Here is a 25,831-nt window from a genome sequence, read left to right as displayed (position 1 = left end):
TTTATTTTATTTTATTACATGCCCCTGTATGTATCTACCATCCAAGAAAACTGCTGCATGATCTTAAAGGAACATGACCTACAACAGATGTTTAAACATGTCCAACAAGCCATCAGTATTTTGTTTATGTATGTATAGATGTAAATATTAATATACCACTGTATATACAGCACAATAACCATACAAACATTTCAAGGACGAGGAATATACAACTAGGGGGATAATCGGATACATACAGCCCACTGCGACCCCATCTTGCAACTAGTGACATAACAGCAACAGTGGGTTGCATTGGCGACTACGTGCAACCATATCCTTAAAGGGATAACTGCAGTTTTAGGTCTATTGCCTATTTCAGCCAGAGGAAAATTAGCACCCGTGACTCCTAATAAGCTACTGGACAGGGTTTAAATATCTACAGGGTGTAAATTGACCTGGCATTGAAAGAGTGTCAAGGAATGGCAGGTTCAAAGGGCCTGCAGTCTCTCCAGAACCAGACTTCAAAGAAGAGCTTGCAGCACTCACCTTTAACTCATAGAGGGACCAAAGCCATTTCTAAACAGATACAGATGGAGGAATGCAATTTCCAGTGCATTCACAGCACATCCACAGATAAAACCAGACTTTCTTCCAAGGAAACAGAGCAACCCTGTCTCTGGCAGCATCCTCATGGAAATTGTCAAACACTTTGAGCCCTTGGCCCATATTGTTTAGTTTTCCCAGTGCAACAAAAACTGCAGCTGCTTTTCATGGACTGGACCAGAGGCCCCTGGTTCTATGGAAATTCCAGCATTCAATTCCCTGCTTCCTACTGTGTGGCAACAGTTTGGGGAAAGACACAATAATGTCCCCCAGCAATGTCTGAACAAAATTGCTTTGGTATGATGAGAGAGGAATTTCAATGGCTGCAAAGAATTCAGACCCAAACACCGAAGGGTTGAAAAGTGGAGGCTGTTCTAGCAGCAAACGGGGAACCAACTTCACATTTAGAGATTTGGTTTCAGAATGTGAGGTTATGAAATGCAAGTGAAGATACTTTTGTTTATATCAAACATTGCAACAATTGGTGCACAATGCCAGTAATAGTACCATTAGTAATCAAAAAAAGGAGTGTCCAAACAAATAATGAAAATGGAAAAAAATACTCACAGTTCACCCCAGTCCATGGGTGCAAAAAACTGAAATAGCCAAAGTTATGAGTTTTCTTCCAAAAGTAGAGACCAAAACTGTTTAAAAATTCAAATAGGACATACCGCCTAATGCGTTTCGTGCCTACTGGGGCACTTACTCATAGGAAAAAGGAGAAATACCCTTGCACACCCTGGCCGGCCAAATGAATGCCAATCCCAGGTGCTCGGTGGAAGAGGAATTGGCAGCCTCAAATTCAGTGTAAAAGAAAGAAACACCGGCACATCATGGGTAATGCTAGCAGGAAAACCCTTGCTCGTTTATTGCGGATGCAACGTTGCATCCGCAATAAACGAGTAAGGTTTTTCCTGCTAGCATTACCCATGATGTGTCGGTGTTTCTTTCTTTTGCACTTACTAATAGGCTCATGACCCAGTAGGCACGAGACGCGTGAGGCAGTCATCTGAACGTCCTAATAAATGATTTTAATTTTTAATCAGTTTTGGTCTCTACTTTTGGAAGAAAACTCACACCTTCTGCTACTAAAGTTACTTTTGGCCTTATATTATAAATTATTGGGACAAGAAACTGAGCCAGCTATGTAATATTACCATAAAGTATAAATAATGGCTGTTGACAAGTTAATGCCGCTAATATTACAATAGGTCAAAATGGTGTTTTTAGGAAGTAGGGGTGGGGTGACTGTATAAAAGTGAATCCCAGCGAAGAGTGCAGTTCTAATTGAATGTGTTTAAGAAGAGAATGAGTGAGGTGTTGAGCATAAGATCCTTAGGTTAAAGCGGAGCATATACGGGAAAACCGTTCATGTCCCTGGATCCTGGGCAGATTAGCCACCCACACCTATAGAGAGCAGCTAGCAGAGGACTGCTTCAACATGTCAATGCATCTATGCAGATGAGATTTTCTAACTTGTGCAATATCCCACCAATTTATGGCCAAGTAGCAGCCGGAAAAACCTCATGCACGGGACAATAAGCTGCTGATTTTGTCTTGAAGGGCCGAGTCGGCAACCTTTAATGGCTTTTTATGGCGATTCCGTTTGATCATACTTGAGAGATAAATTCAGAGCTATAGGGTGTGGAAGAATTGTAGTTCAGGAGTAGGGAAATAAGAGTCAGTCATAAATAGATGACGATGAGTGAATTACAATTTGGTCATAACCCAAGATAACGCCATTTCTCTCCTTTTTTTACATTGTACTATAACAACTTTATGTAAAGCAACCTGTGTGCAACTACAAAACTTTATATTACAGGCCGGGTAAAGGGAGAACATTTTTCATGACACCACTCGCTTCGAAACGAGGCTGTAACCTGCTATGAAAAGCAACGGCATGAGAGAACAGAGAGCAACATTTTGCACCTAAAATAGGCCATGCAGATGTCAGTATGGAAACTGTCAGGGATCCAGACTGAGGACATGTCCTAATGGATCCAAGAGTAGACTGCACTCATGGCAGACAGGATCTTATGCATTTAAAAAGGAAAATCTATTTTAGTCATCAGCCTTAATAGACTTTTCTCAGAATAGCTAGCAGTTTAGTTGGCATGGACAAAGGGGTGCAAACCGATATTTAAGCGTAGAGCTGGCATTTAGATAGCTCCCCCTTTCTGCTGAAGTCCATCTCATAATATAAAACTCCAACAGTTGCCTGCCTGTGGAGAGCAGACGCTGTAGTTCTGCAACAGCTAGAGAGCCAAGTTTGGACACTGAAGCGAGCAGCTATACATAGATTTAATCAGCAACAGAGCATGCCGTTAATAGGGGGAAGTGAAACCAGCTGTGGAACAGTCACTTCTACTACTGAAGCAGTAATCTGTTTTGCCTGCAATTGGAGCCACGTGCGGATATCTTGGGATAGCGCCCCCCATTATGTCTTTTATGGCTCTGCTTCATGTCAATATACATACAGTACAAATCTCAAACAGAAGAGTTGGTGAAACTGACAAAAGTGAATAGAAGTTCCCCCAAATCTAGTGGTGCTTGCATGGGATTGGAGTTATGCAGCAACTGCTGAAATCCACACAGACCTGTCTGTAGAATATGCACCATTTCTATAGGTTAATGTATCTTATATGCCAATTTATAGAGCCCCTACACACATTTATATATACACATAGCACTTTAGTCTGTCTCATCAGTAAGAGCAGATGGTCCTTGTTGCAAGTCCTGCCCTTCCACCAAACAGATAGGTTTGCAATTTAGAAGCTGCTGGGGGGGGGGTGATATCACTCAAACTTGCAGTAAAGAGTGACTGAAGTTTTTCAGAGCTCACATGACTGGGGGCAGCTGGGAACTGACAATGTGTCTAGCCCCATGTCAGATTTCAAAATTAAATATTAAAAAAAAAAATCTGTTTGCTCTTTTGAAAAATGGATTTCAGTGAAGAATTCTGCTCAAGCAGCACTATTAACTGATGTGTTTTGAAAAAACATTTTTTTCCCATGACAGTATCCCTATAAGCAGCCTTTTTGTAAAGGAAAATGTATTCTGTGTAATACGGCCAATAGCAGCACAATATGGTTCAAATCTAAAGACAACTGGCACACTGAAATGAATAATTAAAGGGCTAGATCACCTTAAATTATATATTCTGCCAATGGGTTTTTATTTTTCATGTTTCACAGCTCTCTAGTGTGAGATTTCAGCCATAATCTGGCTGCTGGGGTGACATTTAACCTACCCACAATGCGGTGGTCTGAATCAGGCTCCACAAGCGTTTTTGGTAGGATCGACCCCCGCCCACAAAATGCACGCGATAAGTTAATGGAGTCGCGTGCGTGAAGATATAATTGGACTGAATGAAAAGTTGGAGTTAACAACTACATGGTCTGACTGTCGGCTGAAGACAGTCGTGTCGCGACGGTTGTAATGTAGTTTTTACCTCCGAACTTTCATTCAGTCCAGTTATATCTTCACGCATGCGATTCCATCCGACTTCTCGTGGGCGTTTTCAGCGGGCGTTGATCCAACCAAAAACGCTTGTGGAGTCCAGCATTTGTAGTTTTGCAGATAAATGACTACTTCGAACACAACAGTATACACTATATAAACAGTAATATCTTGCAAATATATATGCAACGTCTCACTCCGTAGAAAACTTAAAACTGTAAAATTGGCCTCTAACCTGAAGTATATTTTAATTCTAACAACACAAACAGTGTTTCTCAGCTGATTTGGGTTAGGCAAGTCTGACTATGCCTCCATCTGGAAAGTATATATTTTCCAACATTGGTCACAGCTTGAAAAACAGGTTCAGATGTTTGGAATCCATTCAGAACAGTTGTAAGACATTTTGGCTACAAATACAGAAATGAGTTGCTGGTATATTGCCTCTCAAGCTTCTTCTGAAAGTAATATTTCCACCTGAACATATGTTCACTTTTATCCGGATGATCATTGCAATTTTACAGCATATTGTAATTTACCACCAGCCAACAATACAAGCACAACTGTATAGTTTTGATGTACATCATTCTGTTAGGCTGCTGGGGAATTTGCAGTACAGCAGTAAAGAGTGACTGAAGTTTATCAGAGCACAAGTCACATGACTGGGGGGCAGCTGGTAAACAATATGTCTAGCCGCATGTCAGATTTCAAAATTAAATATAAAAAAAATTGGTTTGCTCTTTTGAGAAACAGATTTCAGAGCAGAATTCTGCTGGAGCAGCATTATTAACCGATATGTTTTGAAGAAAATGTTTTCTCATGACAGTATCCCTTTAACGACAAAGATACACATCAGATTGGTTGCTATGGGATACAAGACTAAGTAAAGTTTTGCTAGTGTCCAACAATGCAAATGTGACTAGCTTAAAACAATCACAACAAGGAGAAATCAACTATGTTAAGGACACACAGAAGCCAGGTGCATGCTAAGCACCACAGATACACTGCAGACTTAGTAATATTTCTGTCAAGATGCTCAGAGTATAAAACAAATGAATATTGTAGTGATTAGTAGTACCTGTAAAGGCAACAGGTTTTAACAATTATCAGCATTATACCCAGCTTGAAGCTTTCAAAGATAAAGTATCCAACACTTACTTATTACAGCAACTCATGTATTAAACTATTGCGAAAATGAAAATTTAATATAAGCTTCCCCACAAACCTTCTAAATACAATCAATTAAAAACTCTGCACTGCTTCTGAAATAATCAAGTTTATATTCACTCTTCCTCTCTCAGCATCTGTTTCTCTTCTTTCAGGAGTTGGGTGTCAGATGAATGATCTGACACACAGATGAATTAGAGCTCACTCAAACGGATTCCAGTACAAACAAAATCCTGCATGTAGAGAGACGGGATTTCTGGTGATTAGAGTGAGCTCTAATACATCTTCTAGGCAAAAGGAGCCCCCTATAAGATATATTGGATCATTCACCTGACACACAACTCCTGAATGAAGACAGAATGAGGTGAAACAGATGCTGAAATAGTAATATTGAAGATAAACTTGTTATTTCAGAAATGGTACAGAATTTTTAATTGGTTGTATTTAGAAAGTTTCTTATTTCTGTATGCTGAAAGATCCAAGGTGCTGTTACATGAAAAGATTTGGCAATGATTAAGTGATGTATGCCCATGCCTGATCTTACCTGGTCTTCTTGCTTGCCTTTGGTTTTGGCGTGGTTGTCTTCGCCTTTTTCTCTTTTGGCTCTTTGGGAGGCTTGGGTTGTTTAGGAGCCTTAGGTTCCTTTGGCTCTTTCTTTGCTTTGGGCTCTTTTGGCTCCTTGGGCTCCTTTTTGACTTTAGGCTTTTTCTTCTTCTTTCCATCTGGTGCTCCGTCAATTAAGAGGTCAGGGTTTTCCCCAGGGAAACCTTCCAAACCAAACCCTTCAACGGTTTTATCAGTGGCGATGTGGTTGTTTTTTTTCTTCCTTTTCTTTTGCGGTGTCTGGGACTGCATGGATGGCAAAAAATCTTCTGTGTTTATTAAAGAAGCATTGGGGCCACTTATCAGAGTCATATCCGGCATAGAGTTATCAAGGAAAGATTCTGATGGAGAATGCTGAAAAGCAAACAAAACAAGGATTATACATGTTACAAGGCTAAAAATATGTTATAGTATTCAATACTGGGATAATTTGCATTAAACATCTCAATGGTATTCCCCAAGAGATAATAATGACTTCTAGGATTGGACTTTTACATTTTTGTCTAGTCCTGTGTTAGGGAGCCGCCATAACACTTGAGCCAATATGGAATATTAAATATGTTCTTTAGAAACTGTCAAGGAACAAGACTCTAAAGTACCAATTTATAGAAAAAAAACTGAAGAAAGCATAATTCTCTTTATGGAGCAACTCATTTTTGAACATGATAAAAATGCTGTGCCATATCTAACAGATGCTGAGCAAGGCAATACAATTATGCTCATTTGCTACACGAGATATGAGCTGGCCATAGACGCAAAGATTTGACCAAATAATCTTGGAGGTTAGCCTCTCTATTATGCAGTTGGTTAGCTAGAAGTACATATAAGCCGCATGTTTATCACCCACTTTTATTAGAATTCACCAAATGCCGAATGTTTTTTGGAAACTATTTTAGTGTGCTGCTATAGTAGCAACTACATCCAACAGGTCTACATAGCACAAGTGTAGTCTGAAAAGTAATGTTCGATGGCCTTTATAAAGATATATCCAAGGTAATCTGTACTTTTTAATTTGTTAATGGGTAACATAAAATATTTATTTTATTGTATTTACAAAGTTTCTTATTTCCATATGCTGAAGCTTATATTAAATTTTCATTTTGGCGATAGTTCCCCTTTAAACATTTTCGCAATCTATATTTGTATGGGGAGCCTGGTCATATTTACAACTTGACTATTCTAAATGGAGTGGGCAGAAATATAAACAACGTTCCAAGTCTCCCTCCTTAAAGGGAAAAGTTGGCGTGTATAGGCATATGAAGTTTAGAATTTAAATTTTCAACAAATCCATACTGCCAAAGACAGAAACCATGCAAATTGTTGCAATTTACCATTTCATTTACAGTAGTAGTTCTGGCTAAACCATGTCTAACATTGTATTGTCAGTATAACGTGTCACAATTCACAATGCTTTGGGTTGTCCATATTTGCAGAACAAACAGTATTAATCACTGGAGAGGGTGTGATTATATGTTTAAGACTTATGAGACCACAGATCAGCAGGTGGTCATTTGGGACTACATGAATCTCATGCATGAGATCTCAGATATTTTCATAGAATTTTTCCTCCTTGACCACATTTTTACAGTTGTTTTACGGGAGCCATCTTGGGTTCACCCAAGCATGCTGGGAACTAAACAGATGTGTTGCCCAGAGACAAAGATGACGCTTCCAACCATGGATGAGGGATTAGGATTCAATATGGGTGGCCGTGTACCTATTCTGTACTTGTACAAAGTATATTGAGTTAGCAAATGCCAGTAATAATTCTAATAAGCAATTAATCAGTGCATTGTAATTTAAAGGGGATGTATTATAGATTTTTTTCCCCAAAACAGGTGGTATAATTTAATTTGAAAAGAAGAGGGTAAATGAAATACATTTAAAGGGTACACTTTAATTATAACAATGAGAGAAGTGGGAAGGTGAAAAGGTGGCTCTAGGAAAAGCAGTTTCTGCAAACATATAACAAAGAACAGATGGCTGGGAGGAGGGACAGGGCAAGGGAAAAAGGAGCTCTTTAAAGAAGGGATTTGCAAAGCCAATCTTGTACTCTGGGAGAGGGTTTGTTTTGTCATGGGGACATGGAATGCAAAGTAGTTTATCAATCAACACTAAATGATACAACTGAACTCACACAAATATACTTTTACCATCTAGGGTCAAAAAAGAGAGACTGTAATGCAGCTCAGGCAAGGCAGGCACTAAACCACCCATAACAGCGAGTTGCTGCCACAGCATTCATCAGTCCCAGTGACACGGGCTGTTTATATGATCTTGTAAGTGTAACACGTGTCATGCTAAGTTAGACGTTGTCTATAAACAGCCCTCCCCTTTTTATAGAACTACAGGTTTGTTTGCAAAAAAAATCAAGTTTAATTTTCCAGTCACATGATTTTAGCTCAGTATATATATATATATATATATATATATATATCTCTGCATGTATTGCCGATCGTATGATTTTCAGAGGGAGTCTGTCACTAGCTTTGGTCAGTCACATAACTTTCGTACGATTGCCGTCAGGGGCAGAACATCGGCTCATCTGTTCTTATGTACTTTATTTGATCGGAATGGTTAGTGGCAGGTCGGGAGATCGTATGTTGATTCGTACAATCGGATCTGTGCGTCTGTGGCCAACTTTACAGGCACTTCATATTCATACAATTGTTAAACTCACCATCAACGGCAGACTGTGTTGATATCCGATATAGAAAACAAACCAAAAGTTGTGTGTTTATGGTCAATCTTGGTAATGGGACAATGAGGGAACCTTGCAATGGGTGATGCCTGGAGTTAAAAAAAAAACTATACCCCCCCCCCAAACAATATAAGTCTCTATAAAGATATTGAATAAAACAGCTCATATGTAAAACCCTGCTTTATGTAACTAAAAATGTTCACAATAATATACTATTTTAGTAGTCTGTGCCATTGGGTAATCATAAATAGAAAATTGCCATTTTAAAAAATAAGGGCAGCCCCCAGGGATCGTACGATTCACGGTGAACACAAACTAAACATGTTAGGTCACATGGGCCAATTAACAGACAGAGTTCGGTCTTTTGCTTCCACACTTCTTCCTGTTATAGTTAAGGTCCCCATAGACGCAAAGCTTTTTCTTTGGTGAATGACCGATTCTATCTAAATCCGTCCAATCCGTCAAATTATCATGAAGTTAGTGGGAATCGAATGATCGTACATCTTACGATTTTTCGTCCGACACCTGTCCGAAAATTGATCGGCCAGGTTAAAATAAATGTTATCGGCCCCCAGTGCAATCCATCTATGTTTGCAGGGCCAAGCAGGCAGCTACACCGATTTTCCTGGCAATATTGCCTGAAATGGTCTTTTCAGTAGATGGACAAATCGTTCATTTAAACGATCGTGTCGAGATAATCATGTTCTCACGATAACGAAAAGATCTTTTACAGATCTTTACAACTATGGCCAGCTTTAGAGTTGTACTATTTCTGGTCAGGTGATCTCTGAGGCAGCACACAGACCATCACCAAATGGTGGTACAAGGCAAGATATGTAAAAAGGACAATATTTACTTAAATATATATTTACCAGTTTAGTAAGATTCTTTAATATGTCACTTAATTTGATATAAACTGTTGCTTAAATATTCATTTTGGGGCTTTAGTTTCAGCAGAATCAAAGTCTCTTTTGCAGTGAACTATCAGGATGAAACAAGCAACCTCTATGGGTGACATGGTGTGAGACATTGAGGTGCAGCAGCAATGTGCTTTCACATCTAAGTGTCTAGTACTCCAACCCATTGTGCCTTCTCCTCTCCCTAGATCTGTAAGTTAAAGCTAGCACAAAAAGAAATTAATCCAATGATTGGTATAAAGGTGAATTAGGGGAAGGGCAAAACACATCAGCACATTCAATCCGGATTATTACTACTACTACTACACTGTAACCCGAGTTAACCCTTCTGCCATGAAAATCATAACCTGTAACTGCTCAGACTGTCAATAGCTTTAAACAAGGGCTTATCCAAAAAATAATATACAGCCTGGCTGGCACATGGCCAGGCCATAAAAGCAGTTAACAGAAGCATTTGTGGAAAGCAAAAGACAAATGGATATGGGAATATGGCTATAGCACACAAACATATTCACTCAATATAACTATTTAAATTGTAACAAAGCTTTTCCTCACAGTAGTAGGCCAAACTTTGGAAGCAGTTACAGTACTTTGCCTCAGGGCAGGAGCGGCCCTGTACCCACTCCCATTGTTAGAGGTTTCTCTATAATGAATCCTAAACCTGTCTACAAGAGCCAGTGACACACATCAATACTTTTTCAATGGGCTTCAGATTTTTCACGATTTTAGGATTACAACAAGAAAAAAGTAAATCTGCCATTTCACACATATACAAATGTCAATCAACCAAAAAAAAAAAATAATGCAAATCCCGGTTTAACAACGGTTTCAGTACAATCTCCCGGGGAACGTCAACCAAATTTGTGTGTTTTGATTGATTTTAAGTACAAATCTTTCCCCAAGATCACAAGTCAATTTACATTGCTAAGAAATCTAGGAAAACATTAGATTAACCCACTTTTACAAACATAAAGCCACGCTGGGCTGCATATGTGTGTGTTTGTGTGTGCAAAACACAAGCACTGGGATAGATTTGAGAGTCTATAAGTGTCCCCCTTTCCTGGTAGACCGCAGAAACTAAAGATAGGGTAAAGAGTAAAAAAATAAATAAACTAATTAACAAATTAAGCACACACTAGGTAAATTGGAAGAGCAAGAGTTTGTCTCATGTAATAAATCTTTAGGTATTATACAAGACCAAGAGGAAGGGTCAAGAAGACCAGAACCAAAATGGACAACAGTTCACGGATCACTTGTTGTTAGTGATGTGCGAATTTATCCACCAATCATGGATTTCGGACGAATTTCCGCATTTTCCTGCCCCTACTATTGTTTTGCGTATAAAAATTGTTCGGACGCCCATTGACTAATGCATTTGGACAAAATAGTCATGCATATCAAAATTGTTGCTCGTGTCAAAATTATTTTGACGCCCATTGACTTCAATGCGTTTTGCTCATTTTTCACTGTTTGGGAATTTTTGTTTTGCCACTCAAATATAATCCAAAAACATTTCTGCTAAGGATTCCATGCATGGAAATAAATGATGGCAAAGTGCATGCTATTCTTAGCAGAGAGGGACAAACGATTTTCCTGCTGTTTTCAGGGAATCAGTCTTGTAAACAGCAGTTGAACATAGCGAGAAATATGGATCCCTCCAAGCCTGCAGTATTTTATTAGATCTGTAGAATGTTTACATGTATGTGGCTGTGTGAGAGTCATGGTACATGTCCTTGCCCAGTCTTCTATATCCATCATTCTAGTGTGTAAAACATTCTATATTTGCATTTAGTCAAATAAGAGATTTCATGCCCAATTTGAGTGGCTGCACAGTAGCTCTATTTCTGACCATAAGGTGGCGCTCTTTCACTGATCTCACCTGAACGTTTGTTTCAGCACAGGCAACATTCCATAGTAAGGTTATAAAAGTTGTTTATTAACTGGGTAGGTTTTCCTTTAAATTCCTGCTAAGAGTGCATTAAAAAAGTGAAAATGAATATGAGCCTGCACGAGAGAAAATCTGGTTTGACATGACAGCAAACCGGATGCGAGTATGAGTAAAGCCTTCAGATCCTTCTGTTCTCTGTAACAACGTAAATCACAATTTAGAAAGAATTAGGCTGAGTACAATACGTGGGCATATAGTACACATTGCCAAGTGTTGGAAAACATGAAAGCCTTGCCAGTGGAAATGTTCTTTTATATTGCATTGTGTTTAACTACTGCATTGCTGGATTATCTACCCTGCTATGGGTCACGGGTAAAATGAGAGATTAAACTCTCTCTGCAACTTTATTAAAGTTAAAAACATGGATAAGATTCCTTCCATTGCTTTTTTTGGCAGAGATGCCAAGTCAGTTGGCTAGCTGAGGATGCTGGGAGTCATGGCCAGTTTTAACATAATATATATCTGCAGTAAAGCATTCACAGTGGGTCCTCTGGCCTTTCTGCAATGCAAGGAGGCCCTATTCTCTAACACTGATCCAGTAAGCATTTCTTCCATACTTTCAACATAAACTAGAGCTTCGGAAATTCTATATTGCCCTTAAGAGTCAATGGCACTTAAAGGAAAAGTTAATTGCAATAAAAAGCCATAGCAGTGTCTGGAAACATCTGTGAAAGTCAAAGAATATCTACATGGGTAAAGGCAACTTCCCTTCACAGATTAATTTATTTTACAAGGGAGTGATAAGGCAATGAGATCCTCCGAATAAAAAAAAAAAAACCTGATGACTGAGCTGTGAAGAAGAGACCGACGTATCCGCTATAAGGGGGTTATCTTCGAGCGTGCCGTTTGTGCACACCAATTCCCCAAGTGGCCATTAACAGCCAGTGCAGTTATTGCTGCATTTAAATCTGGAAAAAATAGGCCAGTTCATTTCAGCTGTGTTAGGAACTCCTGTAAAAATGGATTGGATTACTTTTATGCAGACTGCATGGCCATCTTAAAACTATGCAGGTTCTTCAGTGAATATATAGCTATCTATATATCTATGTGTATATGTATAGATATATAGATATTATATAGTCAATAAAGTACCCCCTATTGTAAAATATAAGGATATTATAAGTTACCGAGGAGTTTCATCGGCCTCGTGTTTTTATACAGGTCATGGAACTCCGAGGTAACTTCTAATATCCTCATATTTTACAACTGGAGGTACTTTATTTATTATAATACACAAGTTTCAGTGAGTCATGTGACAGAAATGACATCAAAACTCACTGTTTATAACTGATGACATCAGAACTCACCATTTATAAGGATAATTTACAGGATATTTAAGGCTTTTGTGTATTATATAGATGTATGTATACCCATCCCAGCATCATCACAACTATCTTAATGCAAACTATCGCTTTAACTGATTAAGTAATTGAAGCAGAAAAAAAAAATAACCCACATGCTCTTTGAACAGAACACACACCCACAACTGCCGTGCAAAACATCCTCTTCCACATGGCAAGTTTCTAAAGAGTCTACAAAAAAACCTCGGCTACAGGGGCACGATCCAGGAAGCCATATGAAACTGAACTGTAGAACTAGTAGCCTAGCAGAACTGGGACACACACACACAATGAAGAATGGAGTCCTTTAAAGGGGTGGTTCACCTCTATTTAACTTTTATTATGTTATAGAATGAATTATAAGCCACTTTTCAATTGGTCTTCATTATTTATAGGTTTTTAATCACTTGCCTTTGACTTTTGACTCGATTCAGCTTTCAAATGGGGGTCACTGACACCATCTAAAACTAAGGCTGCAAATGTATTATTTTATTGCTATTTTTCTTACTCATCTTTCTATCCTATTGATATTTCAGTCTCTTATTCGATTGAATGCATGGTTGCTAGGGTAATTTGGACCTTAGCAACCAGATTGCAGATATTGCAAACTGGAGAGCTGCTAAATTATGACAAAGAATTCAAAAACCACAAATAAAAAGTGAAAACCAATTGCAAGTTATCAGAATATCACTCTATATAGAATACTAAAAGCGCAAGTCAAAATGAAAATGTGCCTCATAAAAGAAAATATAATTCTAAGCAAGTTTGCATTAAACATTCATTACACATTTTCTATGGTTTGTAGTACATAGTAAGTTATGTTGAAAAAAAAGACACACGTGCACCAAGTTCAACCTTTTAACTTTTTTTTAACCTGCCTAACTGCCAGTTGATCCAGCGGAAGGCAAAAAAACCCATCTGAAGCCTCTCCAATTTGCTTTAGAGGGGGAAAATATTCCTTCCTGACTCCAAAATGGCAATGAGACTAGTCGTATACGCAATACTTCTGAAAGCAGAGTTTGTATGTTCCTTTCTTTTCTCTTCCCTGGTGGCTCAGACTGATACAAAATAAGACAAGACAGCTGATTAACAGACCTGTCTTTGCTGGGGAACCAAGACTTTTGCAACATTGTTTAAAAAGTAACAACCAGGACATGCAAACACAGGACGTGTTATTATGAATAACTTTGAAAGCACTGAAACTTTTCAATGCATGTATATTAGAAAGTTGCTCGGAATTAGGTTTTCCTTTATAAGGCAAATTTTTATTTTGGGGTTGACTTGCCCTTTAAAGGTGAAAAAGAGCATTTTTGCTGACTCTTTCTTGCCTTACAATATATTCTCATACTTAACCTCCAGCTGCTACTTCCAAGAAAAACAACAGTTCACTTTCCCACTGCATACAACTGCTGTTCTGCATGGTCTACACAGACAGAAGCTTGGGAAGTGCACCCTGTTAGTGGGATACCAGGCATTATGAGGAGAGCGATGATATAGAAGCTTCGTATATTTCCACCAAGTGTAATGACATAGTAAGCCATGTTGTATTTCAGCCCTTATCTTGGTTAGCATTACAACACCAACAGGAATAGCGAATGTGAAAGTCAACTGTAGTATCCTGTTTCATGGGCTGGTTATGTCAGAGGTTTGGCTTGTGTGAGATACAAGCGATTCCTTCCTATCAAGCAACTTCCTTCCGCAGGCTGCTGTGGAAATGTACGTACAAGCGCAAATGAATTGGCACAGACAGGTCCAATGGGCAGAATCGTATCATTTCTATCAGCATTCTCATGCTACGTAGTCAAGCACATTGAAAGCACAGCCAGAGACACAATCGTTCTGGAAGGAAAGCATGCGAGCTAAGCAGGAAGAAGTGACCTGCGGCTCTCCAGATGTTGTTGAACTACCACTCTCACATCCCACTGACTTCCTTTATGCTAAGCACAGCAAGGAGAGAGCCCTCAAGCAGCACTTTAATAGAGTTGGCAAAAAGCAGCCGCCTAGTTGCTCTAAAGGCAATGAGGATCACTAACATAATCAAAGCCCCACAAGCCCGTTTACAAATTTTGCACTAGCCACCAATTTACCCCCACGGGGCCCTTGACTGCCCCTCCATAGCTTTACTATTGATGGAGATATGGCATTTGCAATACACATCTGTAACTAGACCTGGCAATTGCCTGAAATTTTTTATTCAATTTAACAGGAGGGGGTGAAACTTTGAGCTGACACCCCCGCCCCCCGTTTGCGCCAAAATACTCTTAGGGGTTGTTCACCTTTAATTTAAAGGGCTACTGTCTTGGGAAAACTTTTTTTTCTCCAAACACTTCAGTTAATAGTGCTGCTCCAGCAGAATTCTGCACTGAAATCCATTTTTCAAAAGAGCCAACAGATTTTTTTATATTCAATTCAATTTTGAAATCGGGACATGGAGCTAGACATATTTTCAGTTTCCCAGATGCCCCCAGTCATGTGATTTGTGCTCTAAAAAACTTCAGTCACTCTTTACTGCAAGTTGGAGTGATATCCCCCCCCTCCCTTCCTAACCCCCCATCCCCCAGCAGCCTAACAAAAGAACAATGGGAAGGTAACCAGATAGCAGCTCCCTAACAGAAGATAACAGCTCCCTGGTAGATCTAAGAACAACACTTAATAGTAAAAGCCAAGTCCTCCCACTGAGACACATTCAGTTACATTAAGTAGAAGAAATAACAGCATGCCAGAAAGTAGTGCAGGCACAAGCCACATGATTGGGGCAGCTGGGAAACTGAAAATATGTCTAGCTCCATGTCAGATTTCAAAATTGAATATAAAAAAATCTGTTTGCTCTATTGAGAATTGTATTTCAGTGCAGGAGTAGCACTATTAACTGATGTGTTTTGAAGAAGAAAAAAAAAACATGTTTTCCCATGACAGCATGAGATTTTACTGCATTAAAAGAAGATCCTAAAAAACTGCAGAACCCATAGGTTCAAAAAGCTCTCCAAATAAAAATGTGCAATTTCAGAATGGAAAATTATGCAAAAGTATATATTCACAACCAAAATGGCTTGCTCTAAACTATACCTCCCAACATTTTGGAAATAAAAAGAGGGCCAAAAAAAGTTGCTGCACGCAGCGTGCCGATTTTTTTTTAGACCACGCCCATTTTTTGTGGCCACAACCCATAACAACCATGTTCATTTTACAAAATTTGGCATGTTATGAAAGTTTGAAGATATTTCTGTGATTTTTTTTTTTTTTTAGTTATTACAGTTTTGCTAGTGAAGGTGAATTGCCCTTTACGCTGTGAGTCTAACTTCTCCCAAGTGACCTGTTATCTTATATTGTAACAATTACTTATTTACTTATCTCAAAATTATCTACAGCTGTGGCTTTACTAGGCTCTCTGCCAAAGGCCAATTAAGTTAGGAACATTGTTTCTTTTTCTGCCTGTTCAGTGCAGACAAAGTCTGGACTTTCCAGTACAAACGAGGGACTGCAGGTTGAGCTTTCAAAAGAGGGACTGTCCCTCTAAAAACAGGACAGTTGGGAGGTATGTCTAAACAACTGAGCAAAAGAGAATAAACCATATTTTATATTGTCTACTTTAAGTTACTCATTAAGGTGCGGTGCATGCCCATTATTACGATAAAGGAGGGACTTGGTAAGCACCATGCGACTAACAAAAAAAGACAACTGAATTAAAATTTTTAGGTCAAGAAGCAGCGCAAAAGAATATTGCTTCCTACATACAGATGCCCAAGGGGGGAAAAAAACAATGTCTGCAACCAGTCAATGCACGGGAAGCTCTGTGATGGTAATTAAAGGATTACAATTTCAAAAGCTTCTTTTATAGAATAAGCTTTGGTAATTGCTAATTTTAGCTTACTCCTTTAACACCTTAAAAGAACTATGCAGATACAGGGCTCATAGGTGGATGCATTCTAAATTCATTCATTATCCATAGCAGCCCTGCACTACAACTATGAGCATTCACAACTACACCTCACAAAAAGAATAAAAAAAAAAAAGGAGTACACACTCTAGCAATAAATGCCAATTCAGTTTTGCATCCATGGCTTTGAAATGGGGCAGAATAGGGTCACCTTTATATTTTTTTAATCCTGCAGTTGTCAGAAGGCTGTGGTGTAGGATAAGTACAAAATACCTGGCTTTCAAGAACAAAGATCAGGGTATAGAGCCTGTTTACTTATAAGGATGTGCCCAGCATTTCTAAACATGTGGCTCTACCCTGCAGAAGAGTATCTACGCCAGCACATACACACACATTTATTGTACAGGTTAGAAGAAACCCTGATACATAGAGGCACATTTATCAAAGGTCGAATTTGTGAGTTTTTTTTTTTTTTTTTAAAAACGCCCATATGCTTCCAATTTGACCTATCGGAATGTATTAATATAATCAATTTGGTGAATAGAATCAACCTGAAAACTCAAAATCGAATTTGATTCAAATTTAAAAAACTCGAACGTCAGGAAGGCTGCAAACAACTCCAAATTGAACCCTGGACCTCTCCCATGGACTTAAACTAAAATTCAGCAGGTTTTAGGTGGAGAATAGTCGCATTTGAGTTCTTAAAGGACCAGATTATAATAAATCTCAAACCAAATTCACATTTTTTTTTTCTAAAAAAACTCAAATCGAATTTGAATAACTTCGTAGTTGAATTTGACCATAAATTTCAAATTTTCACTTTGACCCTTGTTAAATCTGCCCCATAGAGTGCGGTTTCTGACCTTGTTAAAGGAAAACTATACCCCTCAAACATAAAAAGATATTGCATAAAACAGCTCATATATAAAACCCTGCTTCATGTAAATTTTCATAATAATATACTTTTCTAGTAGTATGTGCGATTGGGTAATCATACATAGAAAATTGCCATTTAAAAAAAAAAAAAATAAGGGCAGTCTCCTGGGATTGTATGATTCACGGTGCACACAAACATACCAAACAAACCATACATGTTAGGTCACATAAGCCAATTAACACACAGAGTTCTGTCTTTTGCTTCCTCACTTCTTCCTGTTACAGTTGTAGTATTTCTGGTCAGGTGATCTCGGAGGCAGCACACAGACCATCACCAAATCACCAAGAGATGTAAAAGGGCAATATTTACCCAATACCCAATATATATACAACAAAGCAATGTGACAGCACTCCAAGGATTTATGACATGAACATCAGTCAAGCAAACAAAAGGTTTATTATATCCGACGTTTCAGTTCCAGTGCGGAACTTTCATCAGGGTAGACTATATCTATCTATCTATCTATCTATATATATATAAATAAAATGTAATTAATTTGATATAAACTGTGGCTTAAATATTCATTTTGGGGGGTATAGTTTTCCTTTAAGCTGCCCCATGCCATAGAGGCCACGCCATCAATCTCTCATGACTTTTTCTAATGGGATTGTAAGTACAATAGGATCCTTGTTGGAGATACAGGTATGGGACCTATTTGGATCTTCATACCTTAAATGGGTTGTTCACCTTACAACACTTTTATCAGTTCAGTTGGTTTCAGAAATAAAGACTTTTTCCAATTACGCTCTATTTTCTATGTGTGACTTTTTCTAATATTGAAACTGAAGTCTAAATTTTCAGCTTTCTAAAGCTGCTCTGGGAAGGGGGGGTCGCCGACTCTCTAAACTGCTCTAAATTGATACATTAGTTGATACAGTTCTAATCTTTGTCCATGCTGCGTAGAATTCCTGAATTTTATTAAAGGCAGTTGTTAGAATTGATACAATTGTTGCTAATACTCCAGAGATGCTGCTGAGAAATGTATCAACTAAATATGGAAAAATTGTAACAGTTACGAATCTGCACCTGAATTACTGAGCTGCCAGACTCAAACACCAGAGACAGGAACATTCAACTTAGATTTTGGAAAAATGGTAGAAAATAAAAAATGAAAAGCAATTGAAAAAAAGTCAATTTCTGGAGAACAATCTGAAAACAACTTAACTTTCTACTAAACAATCATTTAAATAGTAAACCCAATAGTCTGGTTTTGCTTCCAATAAGGATTCATTATATCTTAGTTGTGATAATGTACAAGGTACAGTTTTATTATTACAGAGAAAAGGAAACCGGTTTTAAAATTTTAATTATTTCGATAGTCTTTGGGAGATGGTCTCCCTGTAATTCAGAGCTTTCTGGATAGCAGGTGTCCGTATAATGGATTCCACACCTGTATAAGGAGCTGGTGGCTAGCCTGCAGTGAGACAGTGACTTCTTGGGCAAAGCCATAACTGTAAGTAGGGTCAGGAATACCTAAATAAAAAATTAGCTGTATGTCCTATTTGATACTGGCCTGATAACAGCACCAGGTTTTAAGGCAGATATCCCACTGACTAGATCAAGTAGAAAGAAGCCTGACCATCTGCAAACTTGTTTTAAAGGTACATGCAGTCTGTGAGATAGTAATTCCTAGGAGCTTTATCCTTGAGGAAAATCACTTTCCCAAGGTCAGAGCACAAACCATTAATATTTTAGTGCCTCATCAACAAAAAAAGATCTTGGTGGTTCTCTTTGCTATATATAGTCAGCCAGCTGCAGGGGAAGGATACAAATCAGCATCTGATTTAATGGTGCCCTGATGGTGACTTGCAATCACCGCCTTTTAGCAGCCGCACAAGGATGGCTGACTTGCAAACTCCCAGCTGAATTACAACTCCAAGCATTCGTGAAGTGGGATGGGAACATGGAACTCCCCCCTCCATTCCCACTCATGACGGAGTATTTTCCCTCTCAATAGAAAAAGGTGGGTGGGTGGGTGGGAGGGAGGGATGGGACACAAACACACACTTTCTGCTAACTTCAGCAGATGCGGAATATAATTTTGCCGTGCTATATCTGTGTAGATTCAATTATTCTTTCTCCCACCAACTGTTCATCAGCATGGGCACAATTATCGAGAAGGCTGCAATGCCACTTACTAACCCTTTCCATACAATCAAGCCCTTCTCACAACACAAGAAATATAAATGACGGTATGCAGCACTACTAGTCACGGTGAGGTTAAAGCCAGTGTGGCACAACAATTTACCAACTACATTTACATTTAAAATTAATTTATTGGATTAAGGAGCGGACATGATAAATGACTATTTCGCATCGCTGCATTTTTTTTAAAAGCTCATCTAAAGAGGAAAAACGTTCCACCTAGAGCTAAGCCTAATTTAAAATAAACTAATGAGACCTCTTTAATTAATCATATTGGTTGTGCATAAAAGAAACAAAAAGGGCCTAGAATTGACCAGAATGGTGGGAAGGGGCTTTACACAGAAACTTATAGATGCAACATTTTTTTTCCATATAAAACTGGCAGGCCTTTTATATAGTAAATTAGCACTACACCTATTTGTCACTGCTGAGGAGTATATAAAAGCGACACTACTAAAGTCAGATGCCGTGGCTCTGCAATCAAACTTTAATCAGCCTGATAGAAACCTTGTGTCTTATTTTAAAAGCTCCTTTCCAAATACATTGGCTCATAAATTCCTCCATCTTAAAGGGGTGGTTCACCTTTAAAGGACCAGTAACCATTATTTTTTTTTGTTTTAAATTGATAGTAGTATAGAACGAAAAAAAACCCCCAAAAAGACTAGAATTAAACTTTTATATCGCTAAGTCTTTATTAAAAAATAACTTACCGAAACTCCACTTGTGCTTCTCTTCAGAAATGACAACAATAGGGCGATGATCCATCATGCGGCAATCTATTTTTCCTCCCTGGCTATCTCCTATAAGGGATGAGAAATCGAGTGCTGGACGATGGATTACTTTTTCTGAAGAGGAGCACAAGCGGAGTTTCGGTAAGATATTTCTTAATAAAGACTTAGTAATTTAAGAGTTTCATTTGTCTTTGTTTTTTTTTTTCGTTCTATACTAACAAATTTAAAATAAAAAGATGTTATTGGTCCTTTAAGCAAGTTAGCTTTAAATAGCCTACAGAATGGCCAAATCTAAGCAACTTTTCCAGTTGTCAAATGTGGGTCACTGACTCCATCTAAGAAAAAAAACGAATTTTCTGTAAGGCTACAAACGTATTGTTACTTTTAAATTACTCCTCTTTCTATTCAGTCCCTCTTCTATCCATATTCCATTATAGTAAAAGTTAACTCAAAAGGTGAGCAAGCCCTTTAATACTATAGCCTCTGGAAGAGCTGGGTTATTCTGTTTAACTACTGGTGGCGGCCTATGGAAAGTCAACACATGGTGAACCGACTGGAAGGCTGCATGGAGCAAGGACACTACATGAACAAATACTGTGTACATTGCTGCATGTGTATACGAACACGCCCAAAACACGGGAAGCACTTACATTATTTACATGGCCCTTGCACACAGTTGTCACGCTGTGCTGAGCTCTATTGAACTCTAGCACCAGGATTTAGAACCTACTCGCTACCAAGTGCTGGAACTACATCTGTCTGGTTTTGCCGTATTCTGGGAGCATTACCAATCCACAACTGGCAAGTAGTCCTTCCCCGTGTACCTCTCTGCAATAAACCAAAACAGTCCGACTAATTACTGGATTCCACACAGTGACGCCATGTGCTTTAATCGGCTCTTCCCCGATATGTCCTGAACAGCAGAAATAGATCAAATACATGCTGAAGCAAATAACACATACCTGTTTACTTAATCATCTCTCTCTATGATGCAATTGTTATTCGTGCACTTTTTGGTCTATTAAGAAAGGGGGGTAGGGAGATTGCACAAAGGATGTTTATATTAAATTGCTTGCTCGAATATGTGATTGTGAACTACAGCAAGGGAGTGGTTTCCTCTATGTGCTCAAGTAAAAAAAAAAAAAATTGTATAGGGAAGCCACAACGGCAATCACTGCGAAGGTGTCACGTCTGTGCCCCCCCCCCCCCCGAGACTCTCAATGAACAAGATTCTCAGCTCATATCAGGGGGTAAATTCATTACAGCTGGAGGGCTGCAGGAAGGTCAAGTTAAAAATCTAGGATGCTTAACCCGTTTCCCCCATGTTAAGCTTTTCTTTCCCCTAATATTTAAGCAGCATTTCTGTATTATAGCCATTACAATTATAGTTAACCACAGGCACATTTTATATTTTGTTTACAACATGGATTTGTGTGTTCTAACTTAAGGTAAAGTATTACGTTTATATCCTCGTGCCCCAAGAGCCTGTACCCGCAGGAGCAGACTGCAATTCTGAATGTGGGGGGAAAAAAATGGTAAAAAAAATAAAACAAAACAAAAAATTTCCCCAAATGCAATAAACACACATGGATGGGTACATTCACAAAATAAGCAATACTGAAATTCAGTAGCAATAGAAGTCAACATAAACATGCTGATAAAGATACATAATTAAATCGTAAAGCAGGAAAACACAGTATCCAATGAATTAGCTTTTTTTTTAAGTCAGATTAAAGCTGAAGGCTGATTGGATGTGGTTGCTCTGCGTTACTACACAAGGCAGATTCTAATCATAATACCTGTTATCCAGAATGCTCGGGAGCTAGGGTTATCTGGATATCTGTAATTTGGATCTTCATTTCTTAAGTCTATCAGAAAAATCATGTAAACATGACTGGTTTTGCTTCCAATAAGGATTAATTATATATTGGTTTGAATCAAGTGCAAAATACTGCTTTATTATTAAAGAGAAAAAGGAAATCATTTTTACAAATATGAATTAGCTGGTGTCTATCGGAGACAGCCTTTCCATACTTCAGAGCTTTCTGAAAAACAGGTTTCCGGATAACTGATCTCATAACTGTATAGCACAATATAATGCACTACATTTTTATACAGCAAAGAGGTGCCTAAAAAGGCATATATACGATATATAGATTATTCCAAATAGGACAGGCAGTCCTATTTTGTTCTTACGTTGAATTTGTATGCAAGTTGAAACATATACATTTACTTATTAAATGCAACTTGAGGCCCCCATATACGGGCCGATAAAAGCCAGACCAAGTCAGCAGCTTATTGGCTCATGTGTGGGGCCATCTGATGGGCTTCCCCGACCAAAATCTCTCAATCAGGCAGGTTAAAAAATCCCGTCTGATTGCGGCCGCATATATGCGTCTATGTGGTCCAGCGATCCGACTGCCCATATCGGATCCATTATGATGCGATCGTTGGGCCCTAGAGCCCACGATCGGATCAGCGCGAGATCGCCCACTTCAATGTGGGCATATCTGAGAAAGATCTGCTCATCTGGAGACATCGCCAAATGAGCGGATCTTTAGGTCTATAGCCACCATTAGACAGATGTCCGTCTTTACATAGTATTTATTTTTACCTTTCTGTGTTCTGCAGTAGGCAACACACACCAGAGGGGATTGGGGTTGGTGGTTTATTAAAGCTAAATGCTAATAAAGGCCAAGCAAACCATAGTACATTACTGTAATAGCCCCCATCTGTTGAGTTGTATGTAAGTCAGGTGTATGTAACTCGAGGACTGTCTGTATAAATACAATTCAATGACCACTGCAGATTAAAAGTCCTAGTATGACATGCCATACTATATTAACCATTTTGCAACCACGGGAAGACACGGCTTGTGGTAAATTATTCAAGTTGTGTGTGGTTACACATACATTCTGTGAGAGCCATTTCTGGGTCACAGATAAAAAGAAAAGTCATCTTGGGACACAGAAGCCAACACAATGTTATACATGTCTGTTGCAAAGAATATACTATATGAAGACATTGGTATCCAACAAGACAAGACAAGGCCATCACACGCCAAGATGATGGCCTAAGTGCAGCTGTTAAGAGATTAAAAGTATACAGACACGTGTGCAGGTCCTTTTGAAGAAGTAAAATTCTATTCATGTTTATATTTGAAAGCCCTCCTTAAACTGCATCGGAACTACCTTGACTTGGGCCAGATGCATTTCCCTCTGCAGACCGGAGACTGAATGTAGTAAAGGTGATACCGAATGTAGTAAAGGTGATACCGAATGTAGTAAAGGTGATACCGAATGTAGTAAAGGTGATACCGAATGTAGTAAAGCTATGGGATCCATTATCCAGAACGCTTGGGACCTGGGGTTTTCCGGATAATGGATCTTTCTAATTTACAGAATATTATTAAAATACAATCAAGGGCACATAGATACTTGATACATCTGTATATACACACACAACCTTCCAGCACGTGCGGTTAATCATCTGCACTCTACATTGTCGGATTGCAAAGGAAGTGGAATTTTTATTTGCCAAGAAAATGGACACTACACTGCATGACGTTAATTAGTTCTGTATCCTTCCAACCCCTTCTGTCTCTTGCAGCTTGTGGAAAATTATGTGACCCTGCTCATCTCTAAATCAGTGTTTTATTCGGTTTCATAATTACAATTTTCCCAAACAATCACTTACTCAGAAACCACTAAATAAGCTCCAGCGCTTGGCCTTCCCCAATTTAAAGTCAAACTGTTTCTATTTTAAAAATAAATACCCTAACATTGCAGAAGGAAGAGATAATTTAATTCTATAAAAGGTTTATGAGCTTGCAATTATTTTCTCATTATGCTCTTGGCTGTGCACTGAAAAATTCTCCGATTCCAAATGAAGAGGCACTCTGGTCATTCAGCCATACCAAATAATGCAAGAGACAAAATGCTCTTTTTTTATGATGCAGGTGTGTTTAAATAGGGTATAAACTGGGTAATAAAGTTCTGCACCCCAGAATATGTGGACAGCAAGGAAGTTAATGGCTGGTTCCTCTGACGGGATCCAAGATTCTCTTTCTATTTTGGGAATATGCAGCTCTGTTCCACTCCTTTGTCAGAACTGATGATATCATGGTGAAGTGAATCAGTGTCTGTAGTTCTTTCTCCATGGGAGAGCCTGAAAATCCCAGCCTTCTGAGACAACTTCTACTTTGTGAATCTACAACTTAAAACCTCAGAGACAATAGCCTGCAGCAGCAGTGGGGTGCTGGGATTTGTCGTTTAAAAGCTTTGAGAAATACCGGAAGTGTCCTCAAGGCTTGGAACAAAAATAAAGCACTGCTATAATGGAGTTAAATTGCATGCACCATAAATGTTACATATGGAACAGAAGCACCTGCAGTCTTAGGGCTAGTCCACACGGGGAGATAGCCACGCGTTTGCGGTCGCGGCGACAAAGCGCCGCGACCGGCGCAGGCGACAGTTTTGTATGGGCGCCTATGTAAAAACGCCTGTGCTAACCACACGAGGCGATGCGCTTTTCAACAGTCGCCTGAAAAAGCCTGGCGAGGCATTTTCAGGCGACTGTTGAAAAGCGCATCGCCTCGTGTGGTTAGCACAGGCGTTTTTACATAGGCGCCCATACAAAACTGTCGCCTGCGCCGGTCGCGGCGACTGGCGCGGCGCTTTGTCGCCGCGACCGCAAAGGCGTGGCTATCTCCCCGTGTGGAATAGCCCTTAAGGCTGCCACCTTCCTAAGTTTTAACATCTTTCCAAATTAACATTGGCTACAAACATTTTTATTTGACCAGGCAGCAATTTACTGGTTGGCAAGCAAACCTAAAGGACAGCAACAGCACTCTCTTATTTGAGACGACGTACTCTGTGGAAACTTGTAATTTCAAACAATAATTAGCAAATGTATGTAAAGTCACTTTGGCGACAGTTTAGCTTAGCTTTAGAGAGATAGATAGATAGATAGATAGATAGATAGATAGATAGATAGATAGATAGATAGATAGATAGATAGATAGATAGATAGATAGATAGATAGATAGATAGATAGATAGATAGATAGATAGATAGATAGATAGATAGATAGATATAGAGATAGATATATAGATAGATATAGAGATAGATATAGACATAGATATAGAGATAGATATAGAGATAGATAGATAGATAGATTTTATATTATTATATCTTAGCTTGGATCAAGTACAAGGTATGGGATACAGCCATTCCATAATTTGGAGCTTTCTGGATAATGGGTTTCCGGATCCCGTGTGTGTGTGTGTGGTGTGGGTGTGTGGTGGGTGTGTGGTGGGTGTGTGGTGGGTGTGTGTGTGGTGTGTGTGTGGCGTGTGTGGTGTGTGTACACACATATACACACGGGGGGAGGGGGGGAATCAGCTCCCCCAGTGTGCTCCTAAAAGGA

The 25,831-nt window shown here is 38.9% G+C and overlaps 1 protein-coding gene across 1 annotated transcript in view; it reads right to left on the bottom strand.

Annotated features, from left to right (window-relative positions):
* Positions 1-25,831, bottom strand: part of chd7.L (chromodomain helicase DNA binding protein 7 L homeolog) — a gene marked incomplete at its 5' end in the record, with an annotated part of 99,224 nt that overhangs the window by 45,553 nt on the left and 27,840 nt on the right. The window contains 1 exon segment of the mRNA NM_001091800.1: positions 5,750-6,162. Within this exon segment, the coding sequence (NP_001085269.1) occupies positions 5,750-6,162 (413 nt within the window).

The sequence above is a fragment of the Xenopus laevis genome, chromosome 6L (assembly GCF_017654675.1).
Source record: "Xenopus laevis strain J_2021 chromosome 6L, Xenopus_laevis_v10.1, whole genome shotgun sequence".
Taxonomy (NCBI): domain Eukaryota; kingdom Metazoa; phylum Chordata; class Amphibia; order Anura; family Pipidae; genus Xenopus; species Xenopus laevis.
This window is presented reverse-complemented; position numbering and strand designations above follow the sequence as displayed.